At 41.7% G+C, this 23,027-nt stretch overlaps 1 protein-coding gene across 1 annotated transcript in view; it reads left to right on the top strand.

The window, feature by feature from the left end:
• The window catches only part of TRPC7 (transient receptor potential cation channel subfamily C member 7), an 81,365-nt gene that overhangs the window by 46,708 nt on the left and 11,630 nt on the right, over positions 1–23,027 (top strand). The window contains exons 4-8 of the mRNA XM_040604770.1: positions 1,307–1,471; positions 7,299–7,515; positions 12,933–13,166; positions 15,045–15,309; positions 21,762–21,957. Of these exons, the coding sequence (XP_040460704.1) occupies positions 1,307–1,471; positions 7,299–7,515; positions 12,933–13,166; positions 15,045–15,309; positions 21,762–21,957 (1,077 nt within the window). The remainder of the gene's footprint in view (positions 1–1,306; positions 1,472–7,298; positions 7,516–12,932; positions 13,167–15,044; positions 15,310–21,761; positions 21,958–23,027) is intronic.

Below are 23,027 nucleotides of genomic sequence, written 5' to 3'. Positions count from 1 at the left end.
CCCTGAAGAACAATACAAAACAAAGAACTTTAATCTTTTATTATAAAACTCTTCTAGGGGATCCAGTGGTGCTGTAATTTTACCATTAAGAAATTGTCCTTTTCTGTTGCCTACTGCTTGCCTTTTCTTTTGCCTCTGAACAACGAGCTGGAGAGGCTCAGTTACAGGGCACAGAACATGTACTTCCCCTACCACAGCACCACGACTTTTCCTTTGGCTTTTCCATTTCGCTTTTTGTCCAATCAGTAAAGAACAAGCTGTCATTTTTTGAGAGGTAATCTGAGATAAAGCATTTAAAATAGAAAAATGCCACCCAGAGCTCTGACAGTTTACAGGAGAAGGAGAACCGTGCAGAAGGGTTCGCTTTGGGTCCACATATAGTGAATAGAACAATATAATACTAGTGCTGTGTTGGGCAACTCTTTCAATGGCCTATGTCTTCAGCAAGTTATTGGAGGGGTTTTTCAGGGTGCTGTCAAAGAGCCTCTCTGTTTCTTTTCTTAATCGCAACTTAGACTGTTGTACCTCAAGAGGGAACCTGCCCACAGAAGCACTTTGTCAGCGCTGGCCACTGGTGGGTGTTGGGTTTTGGTCTAGATGGTCTTCTGTCTAACAAAACTTTTACCTAGAGGAGACAAGAAGCAGAAGTGAAACACATTCTGCCAGTACCTGGGGATTTTGGGTGCCAAATTTGCAGTTTTTCCTTTGTGACACCATAAGCTATGTTAGACAACAAAGATACGCCCTGTCTTGTGAATAATGGGCCATATATGATTTATTTAAAGAACAGTGTGCTCATGTTTATCTGAGGAGACCCTTACTGTTGACTTGAGGATGTACTAAACCCTTGAATGGGTGACATAGGGAGTGTGCTAATTGTCCAGGCACAAGATATGTTAATATTGTTAACTTGAAGATATACTAAATCCTTGGATGGGAGTGTGCTAGTTGTCCAGGCACGAGATATGTTAATGTTGTTAACCTGAAGATATACTAGGTCCTTGAATGGGAATGTGCTAATTGTCCAGGTGCGAGATATGTTAATGAGTTCCCAGAAAGTTAATGAATAGACATGAGTGACTTGTATAAAGAGGGGGCTGAAAGGTTCCCTCGGTGTGCATGACTTTGGTGGAGCGATCCCCCATGCACCCAGCGCTGCCGAATAAAGATAACCTCCGTTCACTCCAATATTGGTGACTGATTCTTTAAAACACTTGTTCCACTGACAAGTTCAACGAGTTATTCACTAACATCTCATCCTCGTCAGGCAACGCTACTGATACTTCTGTTTCTGTTTCTTTTACAGTTTGTTGCTCACCCCAACTGCCAGCAGCAATTGCTCACCATGTGGTATGAAAACCTCTCAGGCTTACGGCAGCAATCTATAGCTGTGAAGTTCTTGGCTGTCTTTGGGGTCTCCATTGGCCTGCCCTTCCTTGCCATAGCCTACTGGATCGCTCCCTGCAGCAAGGTACAGGCTCATTCAGGTGATGGTTTTTATGGCTGCTTCTACCCAGGGCCTGGAATGAAGTCACGTATTTTTCTGTAAGGCTGTTGGGAAGCGATTCATGCTATCCTCTGAGGTTGCCCCAGAGGAGAGCAAGCTTGAGGTGTTGCTTGATATACACAAACGGAGCTATCGGGTATGGTTTGAGGATCATCTTTATAGGTAAAACAGGTGGGGTGGTGGGGGAAGAGGGTGATATAGGAGATAACAACATGGGAGCAGGGTGAAGAAAGAATAGAAGAACCACCAGAATAGGAAATAACTAAAGGAGAAGGTCTGTGTTCCCCTTTTAGTTAACCCTGAGGTTTAAACCCTCGTTCCTTTTATGTACTGTTTATTGCAGGTTCCCCCCTTCTTCAGGGCTTCTTTCTTCCCCTTCCTTCTTTCTGATCTTGTATTTTTAGTTAGTGGAGTGTTATTATGGCACATGTGCCTGACACTGGCATGCCCCAGGGGACTGCTTAGTGCTGCAGGGAAGACTAGACTAATCATACCCTAATGGTTTTGAGGGAAAAGATGATTAAACTTGGAAATCTGTGGTACACCTACATACGGCTGTGCTATGTCTCACAGCATCAGGTGGAGCAGGAGAATTTTGCCAAGACCTGGAGGTTGAAGGACCGGAGCCAACAGTTAGCTTAGGTAAAAGCCTGAGTTGTCTGTGATGTGAAAACTGTAGTGAGGTTTCCACCCTGAAAGTGTCTGCTCAAACAAGTGGAGATAAATAGGTGTGCAGCTGAGTGACAAATCGCTTTCTCACTACTCTTGCCGCAGAAGAAAGGGGTGACAGGGGAAAGGATCATTTCACATTCAGCAATAGCCAGCAACATCATCCCATTACAAGATAGAGGTCTTCAGCAGGAGGCTTATCAGAGGTACTTAAATTCTATAAAAATGACCCCTGGTAATGTATTCTGTCTCAAAAGCATCTTCTCCCATTTCCTTTCAAAGCCAATGAGGAATCCTTTCTGAATTTGTCAAGCCCAAGAAATTAAAGATCCATGGATGGATATTAAGGAAAGACTATAATTTGAAAAGATTTCTGTTAGTGCAATCAGACCAATCTTTTGAAAACAGTCTTCCAGAACATCTGAGATAATAAGACATGTCTAAACTAGGTCTCCTCCAAAATATCTCCAAGAAACGTACTTTCTCTTAAAGTAATTGAGAATGTAACTTCATTTTCATGAGGTCTGTATCAACACACACCCCCACAGCTGGTGTGAACTGGGCAGACTCTGGAGCTTCACCCAGGGGAAGTGCGTGTGAAAGCTGGGCTGTGCTGCGGGTGGTTTTGGTTGGGTCATAGAGGGAATTTCATGTGTGGAACTACCGCATTAATTCTGTTATTTCAGACCTCAGACTGGCAGGGATTTATGAAGCTGTTTAATTTCCCTCACCTCTGTTGAACGCGCGGGGAGCTGGCACGCCAGCCAACGGCAGCATTTGCAGTGTACTCTCAGGATTACAGAGGTTGCATTCGAATATAGCGTTAGGTGGGGAGAACAATTAGTCTAAAAGTAAGTGGATAATTTAAATGAAAAGCATAAAATCTAAGGGGGAAAAACTGAGGGAAAAAAAACCCAGAAAAAATACAGCAGAAATAAAAAATTATTGAGGTTGTTACTTGGTTTTAACTTCTTAAGGTAGGTGTATTAATTTTTTTAAAAAAATAGAGGGAGGGGGACAACTTTTCATCAGCTGTGATTTCATTACACTAAACCTTTCGTGCATTCTCATTTTTCCACATCCCTTTCTTTTCACCTCACCTTAGGCTGTGAAAAACCACACGTAACCTCCTATCAGAAAGTCAAATGGGAAGTTCTTTCAGGCAGGAATTGTCTTTCAGTGCATGGGTTTGCGTTGATCAGAACAATGCAGTCTTGATTTTTGATTGGGGCCTGTGGTAGAAATATCTGAATAATGAATGCATTTTCCCCCCACAAATTGGTACCTCACCCAAAATCATCATTACTAGGTTGAAGGGTTGAGGGCCTCGTATCCTCACATAGAGTTATTGCAGACAGTTTCACACAGGCAGCATCCCTGCTGGAAGGATGGTGGTGTTAACAGAAGCTCTGGGCAGCCCAGCTTTGTCCTGGTCAATTTTACAATTTTTTGTAAACTTAATTGCTTTTAAGTTATGGAAACAATCTTGATGTTACACAACTGAGTAATGAAATCATTTTTCCATAGTAACAATCAGTTATTTGACTTAAATCAAGTCGGGCTGATGCATGGATGCCCAAACATCAGTCAGAGTCTCATTTCTGGACTAAGTGAGAAAAATGAAGGAAATATCTGTAATGTGGAATATTGTTTATAGGAGCTGTCCTGGCCAATACTGGTATATCACATTCTTAAGATGTATTGGTCACATTCTGCAGTTTCACATAGGATAATAGAGTAGTTCATAGCTCAAAATAATTCCTTCACTGGTGTATGTTAGCAAGGAATATGTTTTCAACCCTTTTTACCCTAACAGAAAATTTTCATTAATAAAGCTTAGGGGGTTGGAATATTCCGTACCAGATACCACCCTCAAGAATTTGGTAAATGGTATTAACTGGAGTTCGTAACTGAAGCCTTAAGTCTTCTTTTGCATTCAGTTGCACAGATTGTCCCCATTAAAAACAGTTTTAGTGTCAGTCATTCATTCACCTCTGGATGCACAAGCTGTTGGCAAGACCTGTGGAGTGTAAGCCCATCCTATCCTGAAAGATCTGTGCTGATGCATCTACCCCGTGGAGGCCATGACTCTGAGATGAACTGGGCTTGGTATGTTAGCATCCAAATTTGTTTCACTGGTGATCAAAAGAGAAGATAAGACACAGCATGAAAAAATTGCACAGTCTGCTACCCAAAAATATAACAAAGGGAGCAAGCAGGACTGTTTGGACTGTCTGCAGAACTTTAAAAATTATTTTCTTTCTTCTCTGGTCAGTTGAAGTGCATGTTCCAATATCACAACGCTACAGACATCATTTATAAGTGGCTTTCATTGCCTGGGTTGTTCTTTGGCTTCCGTGTAGCCGTGCTGGGGATTTATGGACTGTAGCTCCCGCTGTGGCAGGCTCTGCATCACTTAAGCACTAGGACTTTAATGGCTCACTCTGCCTAAAGCTGCACCCGTACCTTTCTACTCGGTATTTTCCTCCCTGGTTAAGCTACATAAAATTACTACAATATTCTTCATGCTTCTGCTATGAGCATAGTACTGAAAATAGTAATGGCTTTTTTTTTTCCCCTGATGTTTTATTTGTTCCTATCTCTTGGAGAAGAGATTAATCTGCATTTGGAAAATTTTGTTTCAAGATCACATTTTATGTATTTTTATTCTGACATGTCTGTACGCTTCATTATTTTCCTATAATACAGGTAAGATAGTTATGAAATGAGCTGTTCTCTTAAGAATGAACCTTTGTATTCTCACACTGCCAGTGTTTCTGTCTTAACAGTGACAGCCAGGCACTTCCCTGCAATCCTGATTTGATGAAAGGTGATATTTTGATTTTAAAAAGTAATTGAGAAATTGATACAACCCAGTAGTTACACACCTTGAGTTCAACCATATCATGTTGCTTGAAAAATATACCTTATTGTCATAAATCATTAGGCTGACTGGAGGAATTGATGTTTCTTTTTTTTTTCAATGATGTTTTCACTATTTTTTTACAGAATATTCTAGTCAACACTTGCACCTTCTGTAGCTCTTAGCTAAAAATCAGATTTCTGAGAAGATATGAAAAGCATCAGCTCAAGAAAAAAAATGTTAGCTTTCTGCAGTAATAAAGGGGATAAAACGCTGATGTAACACTGACTAAATGCCAACTTTTGTTAAATCAATAGAGATCTAAGTGAAGCTACCCATAAAATTCACTTGGTTCTGTAACACACAGGATTATTTCTCTGATAACCAAGGCTGTGCTACTTTAATCTTAGGTCTCTCTTTTTAATGTTTCTGTAGACAGCAGAAGTCGTCTTATTATTTGGAGAGAATTCATGGTTCAATAGACAGTGTGTTTTCTCTTTTGGTGGATTCAGGGTAGAAATGAGTTTTGTACAAGATGCACTTTCTTAAAACTTTGTTGGTCAGGCCCCATATGCCCATTAGTTGTTGTTCCACATTACTGTTGGAATTTGAGCTCTCTCAAATTCAAAGACAAGGCATATGAGGAAAACATCCAGGATTATTACTGTACAGGACATCGTTCAAACATATCCCATCACCCCATCAGGTCTGTACTGGAAATATAAACTCTGCTACAAAGCGTAAATCTACCCAACACCGGCCATAAAAAGCTGTTGAGAACTAACACTGCACCAAGGTTTACAGCAGAGGAGTGAACCAGCATCACAAGCGTTGAGGCTGGTTTTAACACACTTAATTTACTCCTACATCTGCCATAATATTCCTAGGCAAGATTAAAGAAACTTGGGGTTTGATTCAGTGCAGTATCTACCCACTTAAACACATCCTTACTGACCTCAGAAAAAAGCAAGCATGTTCATAAGGGCTCAGGAATAGAGCAGATTTTTTTTTTTTTTATTGCCTTTATTGGAAAGTGTTTCTGGGATTTAAAACATGCAAATTTTCCAATAGGATTTACTGTTCTGTCAATTTCATAAAAGATTTAATTGACTTTTTAAAAATCCAAGGAAGAAAAAGAACTAAGAACCAGAATCATAAGGCTTCCTTTAAATTTCTGCTAGACCCGAAGAGCCCTGCTTTTAAAATATTTCCTGCTCTGCAGTGGCCAGAGACCTGGGCTCCTTTGAACAAAGCTGCTTTTGGAGATAAGTAAGAAAACAAGGAAGTTCCTTTTTCACTCCTTTTTTTTATATTTCCTATGAATTTTTTTAATCAAGTCAGTAGATATTAAGAAAATTTGAAGAATTCCTTGTCATCAAGGGAAAAGAATCCATGAGTAATATATGGCAAAAAAAAATCCCATTTGTTTTGAGGGGGCTTTGGAAAGGCCACGTACAGGACAGCACATCCACTGCTGTCTGCTGTGCCCAGCATCACAGGCATCGGTCCTTGTGCTCCTACAAAGGCTTCTGTTCTGACATCTTTCTGGAGTAATGTCTTAGATCACAGAAAAGGAAAAATGAAAAGTGTTATTTAAACTGATTAACAAAGAAAGCCTTTCAAGAAGAATAGAACAAATATTAGCTCTAGCAAAGAGATCTGCTGCTCTGATTCTTGGCTTACTGTCTTGAAATAAATCCTTGTGACCTGGGGAGCAAATCTCCAGCTTTTGTAGTAATTATGTGAGAAGACTATCATACCAAAGCATATTAAAAGCATTACTAAAGAATCTTTAAACAGAAGGCTATTTCCTACAGATCGTTAATGAACCATGAATTCAGCATTAATAAAAGATGTTAAATATAACAGTGATGTAAGGCTGAGAAGAGAGCACATCATTAGGATTTACACCGACACACGAGTACATTCATATAACATGTATACACACAAACATGTCTGATATAAATGTTCTGTCTCATTTCCTACTTACTATATGGTCAGGACAATTAGGTATGTGGGTATAAAGGAGCAATATAAGATACTACCATGCACAGAAAATTTTCCGAAGGGCATCATTTGAACTGCAATGCATAATGTCTAGTAATAGCAAAGAACAACTTGAACAAACCTAAACCCCATTTAGGTCATGATCTAGAATTTATTTCTGAATTCTTTTCACCTTGGGCAAATGGTTCAGACTTTTATAGGAACAAAAATGGAGAAAAAAACCCCTTATGTCTTGTGTATGTTTCATTGCAGCTGGGACGGACCCTCCGAAGTCCTTTCATGAAGTTTGTGGCACATGCAGTTTCTTTTACAATCTTCCTTGGACTGTTAGTAGTGAATGCTTCAGATCGGTTTGAAGGAGTAAAAAATCTCCCCAACGAGACCATCACGGATCATCCAAAACAAATATTTAGAGTCAAAACGACTCAGTTCTCATGGACAGAATTGCTGATCATGAAGTGGGTATTGGGTAAGCAAAACCGAAATGTCTGTAAATCCTCCAGGGAAATTCTACATGACTAGGAATAGCATGATAGACAGTGAGAAGACAAAGGGAAAACAAAACAAATAAACAAACAAAAACCCCCAGCAAACCACAATGAGGCTAAATCAGAGGTTGATGGTAATATTTTTTATTAAAATAGGGTCAAAGAAGACTTTAGCCTTGGTCACTGCTTTTGAAACTATTGAATGTTGCTTAGCAAATTTGCTGTTTCCTGATTTTCTATGGTGAATGCTATAGATGTTGTCTGTTTGCCTCTGTTGGTTTAATCATTACATTTTAAAGAAGGTAATACAGTCATTAAAACTTACAGTTCCGCTATAGGACATTGCTCTATCTAAAGTAAGCAGAAAGAAGTGTGTCCACTGGGACGTGGGTGACCACCAGCCTGTTTTAATACCCTGCCATGAGATCTTGCTATAATTGACTGAACCTCAGTTCCTTCACCTGTTAAATGGGTATATTGTTATTCATTTTTTTTGTAATGCACTCTCAGATCTAGTGATGGAAACTGCTAGGTAGGTACGAGTTGGATTTTAGGAAATTCATAATATGAAATTGTTACTGGTGAGAGGGCAGCACAGCACTCAAATCTTTTAAAAGTTAGTCATCCAGCAATTATAAACCAGGGATTCATGTGGATGAAGTCTTCAAATATAAAAGTATGTCACATGCACAGGTTAAACTTCCAGGGAGTTTGAGGCAAATTCCGATGTATTGCTTTTCCTGCCATAATTTATTCCTGGCAGGTCAGCTACCCTGAACTAATCCAAACAAGCTCAGAAGGATTTATTGGGAAATTGGATTTATCAACTCTGCAGAATCTTTGTCTACCTCTTCTGCATCTATTTTTAGCCACCACCATGATTTTGATTTTTTTCTTGCAGCTAATAATTCCACTGTTCCATAAGTACTGATGGCACGAACCCCCCCCTGAAAAATAGGATAGAGCTGCTCTATCTGATGACTTCTTGGCCACCATTTCTTTGTTATCTGTCCCTGCAATAATCAAAATCCCATACAGGATATGAGGCTAGAAAATACTGAATAGATGCCAGACTGGATAGAGTAAGTCTGTAAGATATATTTTTAAAATTATATTAAAGCAGTTGGACCAGATGATTAGATTTTTAGACTAGGTATTCTTTTCTTATAGGCAGTAGGTATCTGTCTGCCTGGTGAGTTCCTGAGAGATGAAGCAGAAAACATTTCATTTAAAGCGAAGGTTTTCACTTTTCTGGGAGAAGAAAGGTGATTCATTGTACAGGCTTCTGAATATAATGAGATTTTCTAATGACTGCCTACATCAGCACTGACAATCTTCTCTGGCCATTTTACCTGTCTGCCTACATAAAGCTTTCAAATAACATTTTGGCGATCCTAAGGTGAAAGTTTGGTGCCCATGGCCTGCAGGCAGCTGGCACAGGGGCTTGTGCACTTGTTTGGCCCCGTATGTGACCCTGAACATTAAGGACTAAGGGTAGTGGACACCCCAGGCTTCTGGCACAAAAATCTTATAGGTATTCTAAATATGTATATATATATATATGTAAACAGAAATACAATTAAACAAAAGTAAATGCTATATCTAAATATCACAAGTAAAGTTGCTAAGACATATTTTTCCAAAGACACCAATGTAAGTAGACAGCAAATATGTATTAAAGTATAGTAAAATTAACTTTTGTGTACTAAATATACATATACAAATATATACAACTATACATCTTATTTGGCAACACCTGCAGTTGCTGTCTTCAGACTCAACAGTCTAGGTGTGCCACCTACATTTCCATTCGTAGTAGGATGGGAAAGTGTAATTTTTTTTATTCTCAGCTTGTAAATCCCTTCCTTCTGTTTCTATTCTTTCTCTTTTCTCCTTCATACTGTGGCAGCAATGATGAATGCTGATGACACATTACTTGTTCCAACCATAGCAGACTATTTTTGAAAAATTAGTTTACAGGTCCCTGATCTTGGTTCTTTTTTGGGGAGAAAATTGGCTGTCTGAGTTATCTGGCTGTGAACCATAAAATTATGACGCATGTTCAGAATAGCATTATTCGAAGATAATGTGATACATTAGCATAGCATAGTGCGGCCATGAGCGAGCACAACCTGTGATAGCAGTCCCTGCAATTAATCTTGCTAGAGATACGAAAATTGATCCGTGTGCCTATATTTTAAAGGAAAAACACAAGTAGGAGAATTTCAAATGCAAAAAGGCACCATTGCCATCTCCTGCTCCCAACTATTTGTAATGCAGGCAAGAAATAGAGTAAACGGAGCAGAGGCAATGACTTTCAGCCAGGCAAGCACTTCATCCTACTCCAAAAATCCATATCAGAGACTTTACTTTCCATTAGCCTGCGCCGCTGAAATGGCTGTAGAGCATCCCTGGCTCAGCCAGGTAGTGTTAGTGGCCCACTTAACATCTTCGTAAACAGCCAGAGAGCGTTTTAGGCAGGAGTACACCTTTTTGGTCTCCTCTTTGCTATAAAGGAGCAGCCAAGGCCTGCAGATTATAAACCTGTTAGTGCAGAGCAATACCACGATGCTCTGAGAGGGGAACTTGCCCCTTCATATACGGGGCACGGCAATTTCAGCTCTTGCATCTGTGGCTCATTGTATGCCCTGGCTACCTCTCCCACTGTGGCTGAGTCTTCCCATCTCTTGCCTTCAGGTGAGGAAGGCTGGGTCTTTCCTCCTGAGCAATACGGACAAAGCTGAGCACTGGAACCAGGGAGGTTTCGTTTAGAGAGACAAAATCCCCACTGCAAAAGCAGCTGAGGTATCAGTTAAGCTCTGGGCAGACACAATCTGAGCACAACTCTCTCTCTTAATCCAACAGCCTGTGGCAGATCCAGGAAGGCTCAAAGGCAGCTCGGCAACATCAGCTGCTCGTGATTTATGTGCCAGGTCAGTGGATATAAAAACCTGACAAACTGTTCCTTTTTGTGCACAGGTGGTGAATGGCACTTCTTGCACACTTCCATTTTTCTTCCAGGCAGGCTATGCCTGTAGCTTGACTCTCCTTCCGCTGCTGAAACCAGAAATGTCCATCAAGAGGACATTTCTGATTATCCCTACTGTGGGAAAACAGGCACAACTGACGTGCAGAAGCTGAAGCTGTTCGTATCCCACCTCTCCCTGCATCAAACTCAGGGAAACGGTCTCTCCCGGAGCACTGGGGTGCTCAGAAACACCATGTCAAAGTGTGGTCACATTCTGACAAACCTGCTTTACCTAGCTGCCTTCCCTGATTTATTACATCCCATGTTATGTCCCATCCCCTGAATTTTAGCTGCTTTTTAATCTTCTCAGTATTTTTACATCAGGAGAAGCTTTGAATTACTCTCTCACAATGTATATACAATTACACAGGCAGTACTGACTGAATAATTACTGTAACTTTTCCACTTGCCCTGAACAGACATTTTTCCATATGTATGGATAAAAAATGATTGCCACACCATTGGCAAAAAGAATGATGTAAATTATAGGCCGATAGTATGGTAAGTTCATGGAGTGATTCTAATTTTAGTCAGTCTACTTAGGTTTAGACATTTCTTACTTCATTAATCTGTGACTTAGGTATATTAAGTGACCAAGATTAGAAATAAATTTGGATGGGTGAGTTAATATTTAAACCAGAAAAGACATTTCTGGGCGTCAGTGAGCAAGTGCTCTGGTGGGCGATGTTACCACCTGTGGGATATTTCCTGAAGTGCTTTAGTACCTTTATACGACATGCAGGTGTAATGTGTAGGGCTAATGCCTCCTAGGTATCACTTCAGGGATACTTTTTTTTTTTTTTTTTTTTTGAGCTCAAAATGTTTCTTTAATATTTCATCCTTGCTCTGGGACAGTTCCTAAGGCACCAATCCTTCTGCCTTCTTCTCTAGGTTATTTATCATTAAATCTTACTCATGGTAAGTGACAGCTTGGGAGGAAGTTCCTGCATTTACCCAGCCAAGCACATGCAGACTTGAAGAGCAGAGCTGGGAGGCTCCTCTCCTGCCCTCCCTCCGGCTCTTCTCAGCACGGAGCAGACCCCGGGCTCGCTCTCATGAGACATCTATATGGGGCAGAATATATCAGGGTACACCTCCAAGAACCTGCCTGCAGATTCCAGGGCGATGGGGGTCACAGGCTAGCAGTGCCCTGGCCACCGGTGGTATGGATAGCTCAGCAGTCCTTTGCCTCTCAGATGTTTCCCCATGCACAAGGACTGACAGTGGCATTTCTTCATCCTTCCACCCTCTGGCTAGATTCACACCTACTCATTTCCTTCCCTACGACACCTCTTGGGACACCAGGTGCTGCCAGGAGACTCTGAAGTAGCCAAGCGAATGCATTTACATGCCAAGCCACGAGAGCTTCTAGCAAAGCCGATGAAGAGGAGTTCACAGAAAGGACGAGGTTGCAGGAGGCCACATGGAAATTGGCAGGCGCTTCTCCTGCTTGATTAAACGTGAATTTTGCTGCTGCTATGGAAACAGGATTGGGTAGAGTGCAGGAAATACTTATCAGTGGGTTAAATATTGCAATATTTTAGCTATTCAGAAGCAAGATTTTGGCCCTGGCACCCTGCTGGGATTGAAAGTTGGGCAAGTTGGTGAAGTTGACCTGAACTTTTAGCTCCACTTTGCCCATTGAATTCACTTTGCCCAGTGGAATATGGATGCCAAAACATTTGAATGTTCTGGGTTTGGCATTCAGGTGTAGCTGTAAGTCTATTGTCAGAAAGATCCTAAATGCAGGCTAACCTTGGTGTATTCAAAGTGGCAGACCAGACTTTAATGTATGGAAATTCATTATTATTTAATACATAAAACTTTCTGAAAAGTACTGCAAGGACAGAACTTCTGTCTTATTTTTTCTCTATTCATACTGTGTTTACTCCTGAATCCGATTTTCTCTTGCAAAGACATGTTTCCATTCTCAAAATGGACTCAGCCACTGTTTTAGGGAAGGAGAAAAACATGAGCAGAGCAAGCAGTACCATCTTCAGTGGCACAGTTTAGCAAGGAGAGATTTTGGGGACAAGAGAGGAAATCTACATTTTTTCCAAATAGATCAGCAGTAGGATTTTCTAGTGTTTTCAGCACTTCTGAACTGCTTTCTCTGACATCACCAGAAATCTACTTTACTGTTGACTCGTACAGTGACATTACGACCTCATAGGCACAAAGAGATGTATCAAGCTTAAAGTTTGTAGTAGTTTTTAAGAAAAGATGACACCAACCATACTTAGGAAATTCAGCTTAATGGAAGAGTTACTTGCTTCGGTCTTAGAAGCCACTGTTTTCCAGGAAACAGGTGTCTGAACACAAAAATCCCCTTCTGTGTCTGACAGTTAAACTGCTCTGTCCTTTCCACAGGCATGATATGGTCAGAGTGCAAGGAGATCTGGGAAGAGGGTCCACGGGAATATGTGGTGCATCTCTGGAACCTGCTGGACTTTGGGATGCTGTCCATCTTCGTGGCATCATTCACTGCCAGGTTCATGGCTTTTCTCAAAGCGACTGAAGCACAACAGTACGTAGATCAGTACGTTCAAGATGATGACCTCAATAATGTCACCCTTCCCCCTGAAGTTGCTTACTTTACTTATGGTAAGATGCTTTTTGCTATCTAATGCTTCCTGTTCTTTTGGGCTAATTGTGGCAGTGCTGAAACAGTGACTTTCTTTTTGTGATATTTACGTAGATATTTCTAAATAAACGAAATTATTCTTCTCAAATCTACCCATTCCAGCCATCTTCCTAAACAGAAAGGAATTGAGATCTGAGCCTCATTGAGTCTCTGATCTTGTGCTAAGGTTATATTCAGGTCAATCACATTCTGACAAAATAGCTTGAGCAAAAAATAAGCAGGAACTGGGAGTGAGCGGAATATAATTTAAATTAAAGATGAATGAACCTGCTTGGTTTTCTAAATGTGAGAGGAGGGAGATGTGTGAACAAACATAGGATATGGAGTTGCATTTCTAACTGTTGGTGCACTCTTTTACATCCAACACCTGTATAATGGAAATACAGACACCAATTACACCTATAAACTGCTGCTCCTCCAAGAGAAAAACTTTATTTTTGGAGAGCCTGTATCATCTGTAAGTGCTAACATTTGGAAATGCAAGCAGAGAATAGCCTAGACAAGGCTATTTTTGATGGCTGAAATGCTTTTTTCTCACAAATGAATAGAGCTTTGCTCCCCAGTGTGGGGACTGAAATCATTGCATGCCTCTGCAAGATTTAGATGTAGCCCTGAGCAAAACCCATGGTGATTTTTGCTCGCGGAGGGGTTGCAGGAACTATAGAGCTGGCCACAAAGGAGTGCCACTTGCTCCCTAGGGTTGCAGGGTAGTTATTCTAGCAATATGCTTGGGCTGGAGAGGAAGATGTGGGGCAGCAGACTTCATCCACTGTAGATGCACACCACACAGCACCAGTGCCCTGACCCCACACCAGGGTGAACAGCCACAGGCTTGCTGGCTGGTCCGTGAGCTGGTCACACAGGCTCAGCCTCTTGGCTGGGGTGTCCCCGCTAAAGGTAAGCATCCCCCTCCCTGCCCAGGCAAGCAAGAGGCCCCTGAGAAGATGCTGGTTTGCTGTTGACCCATTTAAAGTGAGTTCCTGATACAAAGGTGCAAAGGGTCCTGAACAGAAGAACGTCACAACCAGATCCTGCAAATTCCTCCATCTGCTGCTTTTCCTTTGGTTCAGATCGCTGCACATAACGCCTAAGTTTACTCCTTGGTCCGTAGAGATGTCACATGTTTTAGCTCTGAGTCACAATCTTTTCATCAAGAAGCTCAGTTGATGCAAGGACACTTATAAGCTATATTAATATAAATGTTCACATTTTCAGTAGATTAAATAAATGATGCATATCTGGTATCAACAAGAAGCTTTCTAAAGTAAGAATATTAGAGTGACTAGACTGCAAGAACCAGTTTTAATTTAAAGATAACATGAAAATGATATAATTGATGGTTATATCTGCTTTATCTGAACAAATTCTAACTTTCTTATCTAATGGTAGATAGAGATCTCTGTCTTCCTAATGCTTCCTTTCCAAATAGTGGCACTGTGCCATGTATCCAAATCTATAGCCAGACTCCACTGTGCCGTGGTTTCGGTTCTCCAGCTCAGGAGCTTCAGATGGAAAAGGCACAGCAGAGTAGTTGATGTTCAACTAGGAAACAGAAAATATCAAATTTGTTTAAAGCCACATGATTTTTTTGCTGTGTGTCTTTGGTCAATCCCAGTGACTTGCTCATTTCTCATCTTTGCCATGTGAAAAATACAACTAATCCTTCTCACCCGTATTTGTACAGCATGCTGAGGACTTCAGTGACCAGTTGTTCCAAAACTTTTTACTTTAACTACTGGCCAAACCCAAGATTCAGTCTTGAAAAGGGGTCATTTATCATAACAGCTTCCATCTAACACTTTTTGTTACTAATACCTAGTGTACATGTATTGTTTTAGCCAGGAACAAGTGGCTTCCCTCGGATCCTCAGATCATTTCAGAAGGACTGTATGCCATAGCTGTGGTACTCAGCTTCTCCCGCATTGCTTACATTCTTCCAGCCAACGAAAGCTTCGGCCCCCTGCAGATCTCTTTGGGGAGGACTGTGAAGGATATCTTCAAGTTCATGGTCATCTTCATCATGGTGTTCCTGGCCTTCATGATCGGAATGTTCAACCTTTACTCTTACTACCTTGGTGCAAAATACAACCCTGCGTTTACAACGTGAGTACCTATGGGAAAGTGGCTGCTCTTGCAGGGCTCAGTCCATTCTGGGCCATTGCTGCTGTAGGGTCTGCTCTGATAGTTTCTACTCCAGCTGCATGGGGAAGTCGCACCCAGATTTTTCCAGGGAAACTTGTGCCACAGCCTCCTGCCCTGGCAGCTAGCTCCAGGCCTGAGTGCAGGCTGACGTGTAATTCAGATATGGTTATTTCTGGAAATCAAAATAACAGGTCAGGAAAATGGCTTTTGAGATGTTTAGATTAATGAGTCAAGAGAAGCCGTGGAGAAGAGGTTAGACCCAGACTGTTGTTCTTAAAGCTGCAAGCCAAACTGGATATAAAATAAGGGAGGATTTTGTTTATCTGACACCTGGTTTAGGATACCACCTGAGGGCAGCTGTGGTTATTAGGCACAATCTGCAGAGCCAGCTGCTAGTCGTGATGCTCAAAAAAGTAAACCAACCAGGACGCCTAGGCTGTGTTTTTTAAATCCTGACTGGGAACTTCCCAGCAGGGGCCATGTGAAAGCTGCACCAAGCATCGTGCCAGGTTACTGGCCATGCAGGGCAGTGGGTCGCTGGAGTCATGCTGGTGGGGTGGCTGCATAGCCCGGGGAGGTGGCCGTGCTGCATGTACTGCCTGCAGCCTGTCGGGGATGGGGGAAGAGAAAGAGGTTGGCAAATGCTTCTGGAATGAGGTTCAGCCTGAGGCTGCTTTTGAGAGGGAAAAGGCTACAGCCTTTTGGAGGTAGGACGAAAAGCAATCGATTCTCTGGGACCCTGGGAACCCAAGCCCCAGCCCCATGGGGGACAGCTGAGGCCCTGAAGGAGCTTTCAGGGGAAGGGACAGCCTGGTGCCCTGCTGTGCCAGAGGGACATGTCCCATGCGTCCACAGGAAAGGCTCCTCCCTTGCACTGCAATGTGGCACTAACACAGCACCGTGGCAGTCGGCTTAGTGTCTCACAAAACAACAGTGACTTGCCTTAGGGACACAGTGGGGACTTTTCTTCCCACACACCCGTCTGTGAGGGAAGGGGAAAGCTTGGCACAATGTTTCCCCCTTGCTGTGATCTCACTTCCAGGCAATCACGCTGTGCTTGTGGTGCCTGAGCCCACGGTGTTGACCAGCTGCAGAGCAGACAGCAGCTGGCATTTGATGTGCCGTTTCTCTAACATGTCACATGGTGAGCTGGGGGCTTAGCTTGTAGCTTTTCTAAGAGAAATTACCTTTCCAGCATCATTTCTCTCCTGCAAGTGGCTGTTTCCTTCCAAATGCCTAGGAGCCAGTTTTACCACACCACCCTCTTGTGCGACATGTATCTTGTAACATGATGTTTACTTTCTCTAATTGAGCCCAATATGCCTTCTAGACCTCTCCTGTAACCTCAAGATATATTTTAATGGAAGGATTTATGAGGCCAGATGCAATTACATTTATCTGTGCTTAGTAGTAAGGTAGAAGAAAATGGAGTATGTGGGATGTGACTTGCTTCTCATTTGAAGAGAAGGCGATGCCCTTGAAGCACAGGACTTAATGGGAAGTTGAGTCTATACCATCGTTGATTGCCTGGTGCCACAGTAACCCCCAGTTACCATATTCCCCAGGCACATTGCTAGAGAACAGTCCTTGACAGATTCCAGCCTCCGATGCAATGCCCAGTAACCCTTTCATTAGCACTCATTACCTAAGTGGATCTTCCAGTTGTACTATCTTTTGATGGAGCAAGCATTGACTAAAATGATGACTGCTCACTGGAGTTAAGATTGCCTAAATGCCTGAGGGATGTCTGAACTGGGAAGAGTCTTGTCAAAAGACAGTGCTCTCCCTCCTTAACTTCAGCCTGGTGACTACTTATCCCGGAGGGATTTCATGTTATCATAAGCAAATTGTCCATGAGCATAAATTTTCCTTTTAAGAATTTGGAGGAGATTTAAAATAGACTTACTTTCTTCTGGTTATTTAAATACACAGGAGTGTCAAATGATGATCAGTGAAAATAAGGCTTTTCATCATATGAAACAAAGAGAATAGATTAACATTCATCCCAAAAATCCTTTTCAGGCACCTCATTCAACAAGCTAGAGACCCTGAGGTATGCGGTCTCAAGCAATTTTAATAAGCTAGTGACAGTTATATTGGCAGATGGGCAGCCACCAGCTCTAGCAATCTTTCCTTCTCTATTTTTCATCAGCTGCCTGTGGGCCTAGCTGAAGGTGGTGGGCTCCTGCTGCTGTTAACTTCTGCATGAAAGAAGGAAGATTTCAGTATTAGAGCTGAGTAAGGAACTCAGCTGTTCATTCACTGAAAATATACTGGGGCAAGGAAGAGTGATGCTTACTTGGGTGTCCTCAGAACTGTTCTGTGACGGCAGAGACGTCACTGAATGCATTTCCTGGCAGGCATGTTTGTAAATTCTAATGAGAATGCGTGACATTTTACAGAAAGCAAGTTTTGGACCCAGAAATGTGACTGTTCAGCTATGGGACATAGTTCTCAGAGATCACTTGGCTAGTTATGATAGAAAAAGACACTGGATTTCACAGCTTCCCAGGACAGTATGTAGGCAGAAAAAAGTATGCAGGCACAGAAAAAAATAGTGTACATTTGTCCAGATAACACTTACAAGGAATTGCTTGCTTAGTTCTGATGTTAATCATCAGTGAGCATTTGGTGTAATTTAGCTTTCACCTTCCCTTGCTATTGCACTTCTGAAATCATGTGCTCTGTTTTGCTTGTGTTGCCATCACCAAAGCAAGCACGTAGCATCCCAGTGGCCTCTGAACTGAGTTGTGCAAAGTTTCTGTCATTTCTTCCATTTTAATGTTCTGGATGCAAAGGAAATAAAGACGCAGTGGACTTGACTTCACACAGTTAAATACAGAGACAGATTAACTAACAGTGGTATACTTTCAAAATTTTTTGAAGCTCTTCGATGCTGAACAGTAGACCATTTCCACAACAGTTGCAACCGACCCCAGCTATGTTTATCTGTTTATTGTGTGCTGTGTACAGAACACAGTTCTTGAAACAGCCTGTAATTAAAAACATGCTATGCAAACAAAATGAAAATGGAGGCAAGGCTGATGATTGTCTTCATCTTGCTTTCCGCATCACAAATCAGGCTGAAGGCTACAACGCAAGGTTTTCTGTCTCCCTCTTCCCAAAGGGAAATGTGACTCACTGCTCAGTGCCAATGATCTTTCAAGGCTTGAAGGCTTTTTTCTTCTCATTTTGCTTTGTCAAAATGTGATATTGTTGTAGATTATATTGACTGCATTGCTTTTTTGGCATTGTTAAGTCTCAACAGATCAATTTAAGGAAATAAGTCTGAAAGGATGCTTTAAGCTTTCTTAAAGAGGAGGACACAAGACTGACGTAAAATCAGCCTTATGGTGATTTTTATTTTTTTTTTATAAAAAGCACACTGTTGTTTACAAAAGCGAGGAAAATATGCAACTAGATGATTGCCTATGGTCTGTTTTCTTCCTTGATGCAAAGTCTTTGTTCAAGTTTTACAGGACTCTGTATTGAAACAAACAAACAAAAAAATCTCTGCTTTCTCTCCACTGCAACAGTTGGCTCTACCACAGCAGAGAGAGAGATTGCGGCATACCTCTCTCTGCAAGCAGCATCAGTCAATCTGCCCCTGCCAGATCCTCCTGCTGCCAGGAGCTGTCAGTCTGGGCAGGACTCCCAACTTGCTCCGTTCCTTCATTTGTCTGCCTTTGAGAAGGATAAAACACCCGCTGACCTTGCAGGAAGGGGGTAAATTGCTTAGCTGGCAGTGATGAGACACATCAGCACCTTGGAATCTTTGAGAACTTGGCTCCAAACGTCCTTGTCTCATGTTTTAGTAAGATGTTCTCAAAAAACCCCAAAGCTAACCGATGTCCCCGAGACCTGTGCCAAATCTCGTGTGATCCAGCAGTAAAGGAAGGAGCCATCCAACCTTTTTGGATGGTAGGGATGTACTGGTACAAGGTCTCCTTAGAAATGTTTCCTCTGCAAGGGGGAGATCTGTATCTGCTTGGAGGCGTTGCTAAGCATCATTTTGGGGTGCTACAGGTCAGGTCCACCTCTCACACCACCTTCCCAGTCCCCACCACCATGGGCACTGGTCTCTGACCTGACACTGGGAATAAGGACAATGGACATTTGCTCTGGCCCTTCCCTGCCTCCTCTGCAGTGCACAGGGTGCTCAAGGCTGCTCGCAGCCCTTAATTAACTTTTCAAGGACAATCTGGCACCACTCCAGAGCAAAGGTTAATGCTTAAGCTGTCGAAAAGTAGCAGAGTTGACACGTTGTATTAAAATCTGCCAGCAGGGTGGAAAACTAAGGGAACATTTCCAAATTAAAAAAGGAAGGTTAATAGCAGGGTGCAGCTGGGATCAAGGCTGGGGTTATGGTTTTTATTAGTTTGATAAGTGACTTAGGTGGTGGGTTTCAAAGCCAGAGATTTTTGGTGTTATTATATGTGTTCTTTAACTGGAAAACACACTTACAGAATAAGCACTGGCCAGAGATCGCTGCCATAAAAGTGAAGGGTCTGTCTGGCACGTCCATGCCAGTGGCCCTGTGCTGCAGATGAGGGCAGGAGAAGAGAGCTGAGTGGTACAGGAGAGCAAACGTCCAGCAAGTGCAGAAGCGACGGGGCTGTTTGCAGCACAGTCATAGCTCATCCCTCAAGCGTGTCTTTGCACGGTGGCCCAGCCTCGTGCAAAGCGGCAAGGGGCAGTGAACACAGGATAAGCAACTCTCAGCATCGTGGCAACGGAAGACAAAGCCACATTTTAAATGAAGTTGTGCAGCACCTATTTGAAACAGCACTCGAGGTTACATCCTGCAAGTCAATGCAATTATACTAGCTGACAATGATACCTATTTACTACAGCCTTACTATTACTTGTAAATGGGATATGGAATACTATAAATTATGGTGGGAGATAAATGCCAGTTTGCTTTGGCAGAAAGACACTGCCCAATGGTCTGCACTAGCCTTTCAAAGGGTCAGAATTAATTTCTCTTGCTTTTATGCATGGTGTAATTGATACTGGAGTTGATGTAGATCATATTGTTCCCTTAAGATATTTCATGGTTTGTGTCTATAATCTGTTTTTATATACAGATAAAGCAGGATTAGGCTGCCAGCCTAGTAAAAAACAGTTCATCAAAATAATTTATCAATGGTTTTGTTTTCTTAGAAGGTGTTTACCTCCTGGCAGGCAGGGAGAGAGAGGAGGCAATTAACTGTTAACATGCTAAGGATTGTTCAGTGAATGCAAAATTGTTGCTAAACTAAAAATTAAGCAGGCTGTTTCCAAAATGTACTAGCATCCGTCCTCCTCCTCCTCCTCCCTCCCTTCCTTTTCAGCTGTAGCTCCTCCCCTTCTGCCTCTTGTGGCTCTGACTCCTCTGAATCAGACTCTCCTTTTGACCTGTCAGTCAAATTACTTACTGTTGGCTTTTTTTCCTGAAAAGAGGGAGAAACAGAACACAGATAAAACACTAACAAATACGTGCATGAGAGTCTAGTGTACCGAAAATTGAATTACCACTGTGAATGGGTCGAAAGAATAAGACAATTATTTATATACAGGCCCAGAACAGAGAAATTCTTGCCTTGGGTGATGAAGCTAGTGGGCTGGATTTGTCTTTCACCCCATTGCTCCTGTAGCCCATCCCTCTTCTTCCTCCAGATCCTACCTGCAGTAAAACGTACTGAATTGCTGACACCGCTCATTGCCATCCAACATTGGTGTCACAAAAGCTAGACAATTACTTCATTTAAGAAGAAAAAACTGGACCTGAAATAACAACAGATGAAGCAGCAAAGAGAGATGCTACAAAGGCTCAGGCATCTGACTTGTCTGCAGTCCCAGAGCAGGAAGGGAAGAAAATCAGACTACGATCTGGCTATATTTACACTTTATATTCTTTATTTTAATGCCATAAATCAAAACTTACCAGTCACTTCTCCTGGGTAAAAAGTAATGCTTCTCTTGTGCCCTGGAAACCACCTATAAGGAGGTCAAACTAAGCTCCTTCTTCCCTCTCCCAGATAACCTCTGCCTGCCTTCTCTGGATGAGAACAGAGTGAGTGAGTAGAAGTAAAAAGCCCTACACAAAAAGTTTCAAGCTGCAAGTTGCCCATGGAGAAGTCGTCCTTTATAGGGACACAAAATCCAAGTGACAAATAATGTACCTGAGAAGAGCAGATGGAGCAAAGAAGGGGATGCTGTCATTTTATAGTATTAACCAGAAACCATATTTCTTTATCAAATGAGGAAATATGATTTGGCACATCCCTGGGTGATAGATAATGGCTTACAACAACTGTGCCAAGGCATCATATTTATATTGCTGGAATGCCACTTTTATTAACAGCATTTGGCCTGGCTAACCTGGTGTCAACTGTATAAAGTGATGGTTTGCTCTTTTTTTTTTTTTTTAGGGTAGAAGAAAGTTTTAAAACCTTATTCTGGTCAATATTTGGTTTATCTGAAGTGATATCTGTGGTGCTGAAGTACGACCATAAATTCATTGAGAATATTGGATATGTACTCTATGGAGTATACAACGTGACTATGGTGGTGGTGCTGCTTAATATGCTAATAGCCATGATCAACAACTCCTATCAGGAAATTGAGGTAAGATAAGAAATTATATTACAAACTTAATGTACTTAATTACCACTGATAATGCAACTGTTAAAAAAACAAGGAAGCTGTAGCTTATTCCATATGCAAGATCAGAGTGCTGTTGAAACACATACCTTACACTATGTAAGAGTTAAGGCTGTGCCTGTCCCCAGATTATGGGATTAATAATTAACAATGAATCATTTCTGGAACAACCTCAGCTTCCTTGTTTTTAATGACCATCTGTGAGTAAACCAAATTTCCTTTATATGTATTTAATGAAAGTGGTTTGTGATATTTTTTATTCCCTGTGTTGGTTATGATAATTTATCTATGTGTGTTACCTTTTGCGGCATTGTTTTCTTATGATAGAGTAATAGTTCATCTGGCTTCTTGCCCTGTTCTCTACTGCTTAAACGCTCAAGCCCATATAGGTCTGAAGCTCATGTACTCATATTTAAAAATTTCATATTTTCCAAATGCCAGGCATACAACCTTGATACAGAATTTTTTGGGGAAAGTCTAGGTCTGCAAAACATAACTGCATGGACATTCACAAAAAGTAATTTTTAAAGGATATGAACACAGCCCTCAAGGCATATGGATAGGTTTCTGCAGAAAGGTGTTTGCAGGGTTTACCCAGCGTTGTTCGGTAGCATGGCTGCTAGCAGACTGGATTTGCTGAATGCTTGGGACATAAACAACTGCCTACTAATGTAAATAAAGACAGAGAAAAACATAGTATTTGGATAATGCTAATGCTGAGTCACCTCTTTCTTCCAATTTGTTAAATGTCAAACTTCTGTAGTTGGGTTTGTATTAATTATTTGTTCTAATCTCCCCTCACAACCTGACACTGCAAAAGGCCAGAGCTGAAAATATTTTCTCACTGTAAGGTCTGATTCATCCATGTACTGTAGTGTAAATATAACTCTATCTTGTGCATGCTGTAGCTAAGTCTAAATGTCAGGGAGACCTTACATATGTTCTCTGCCCCAGAAGCTTTTCCACATGCACAAGGCAGAGTCATTTCCCCAAAGGTTTCTCATCACTTAAGATCAAGCATCTTCCTGAATCCT

Source organism: Falco naumanni, chromosome 8 (assembly GCF_017639655.2).
Source record: "Falco naumanni isolate bFalNau1 chromosome 8, bFalNau1.pat, whole genome shotgun sequence".
NCBI classification, from domain to species: domain Eukaryota; kingdom Metazoa; phylum Chordata; class Aves; order Falconiformes; family Falconidae; genus Falco; species Falco naumanni.
The sequence above is the reverse complement of the archived record's forward strand: the minus strand, read 5'-3'. Positions and strand labels throughout refer to the sequence as shown.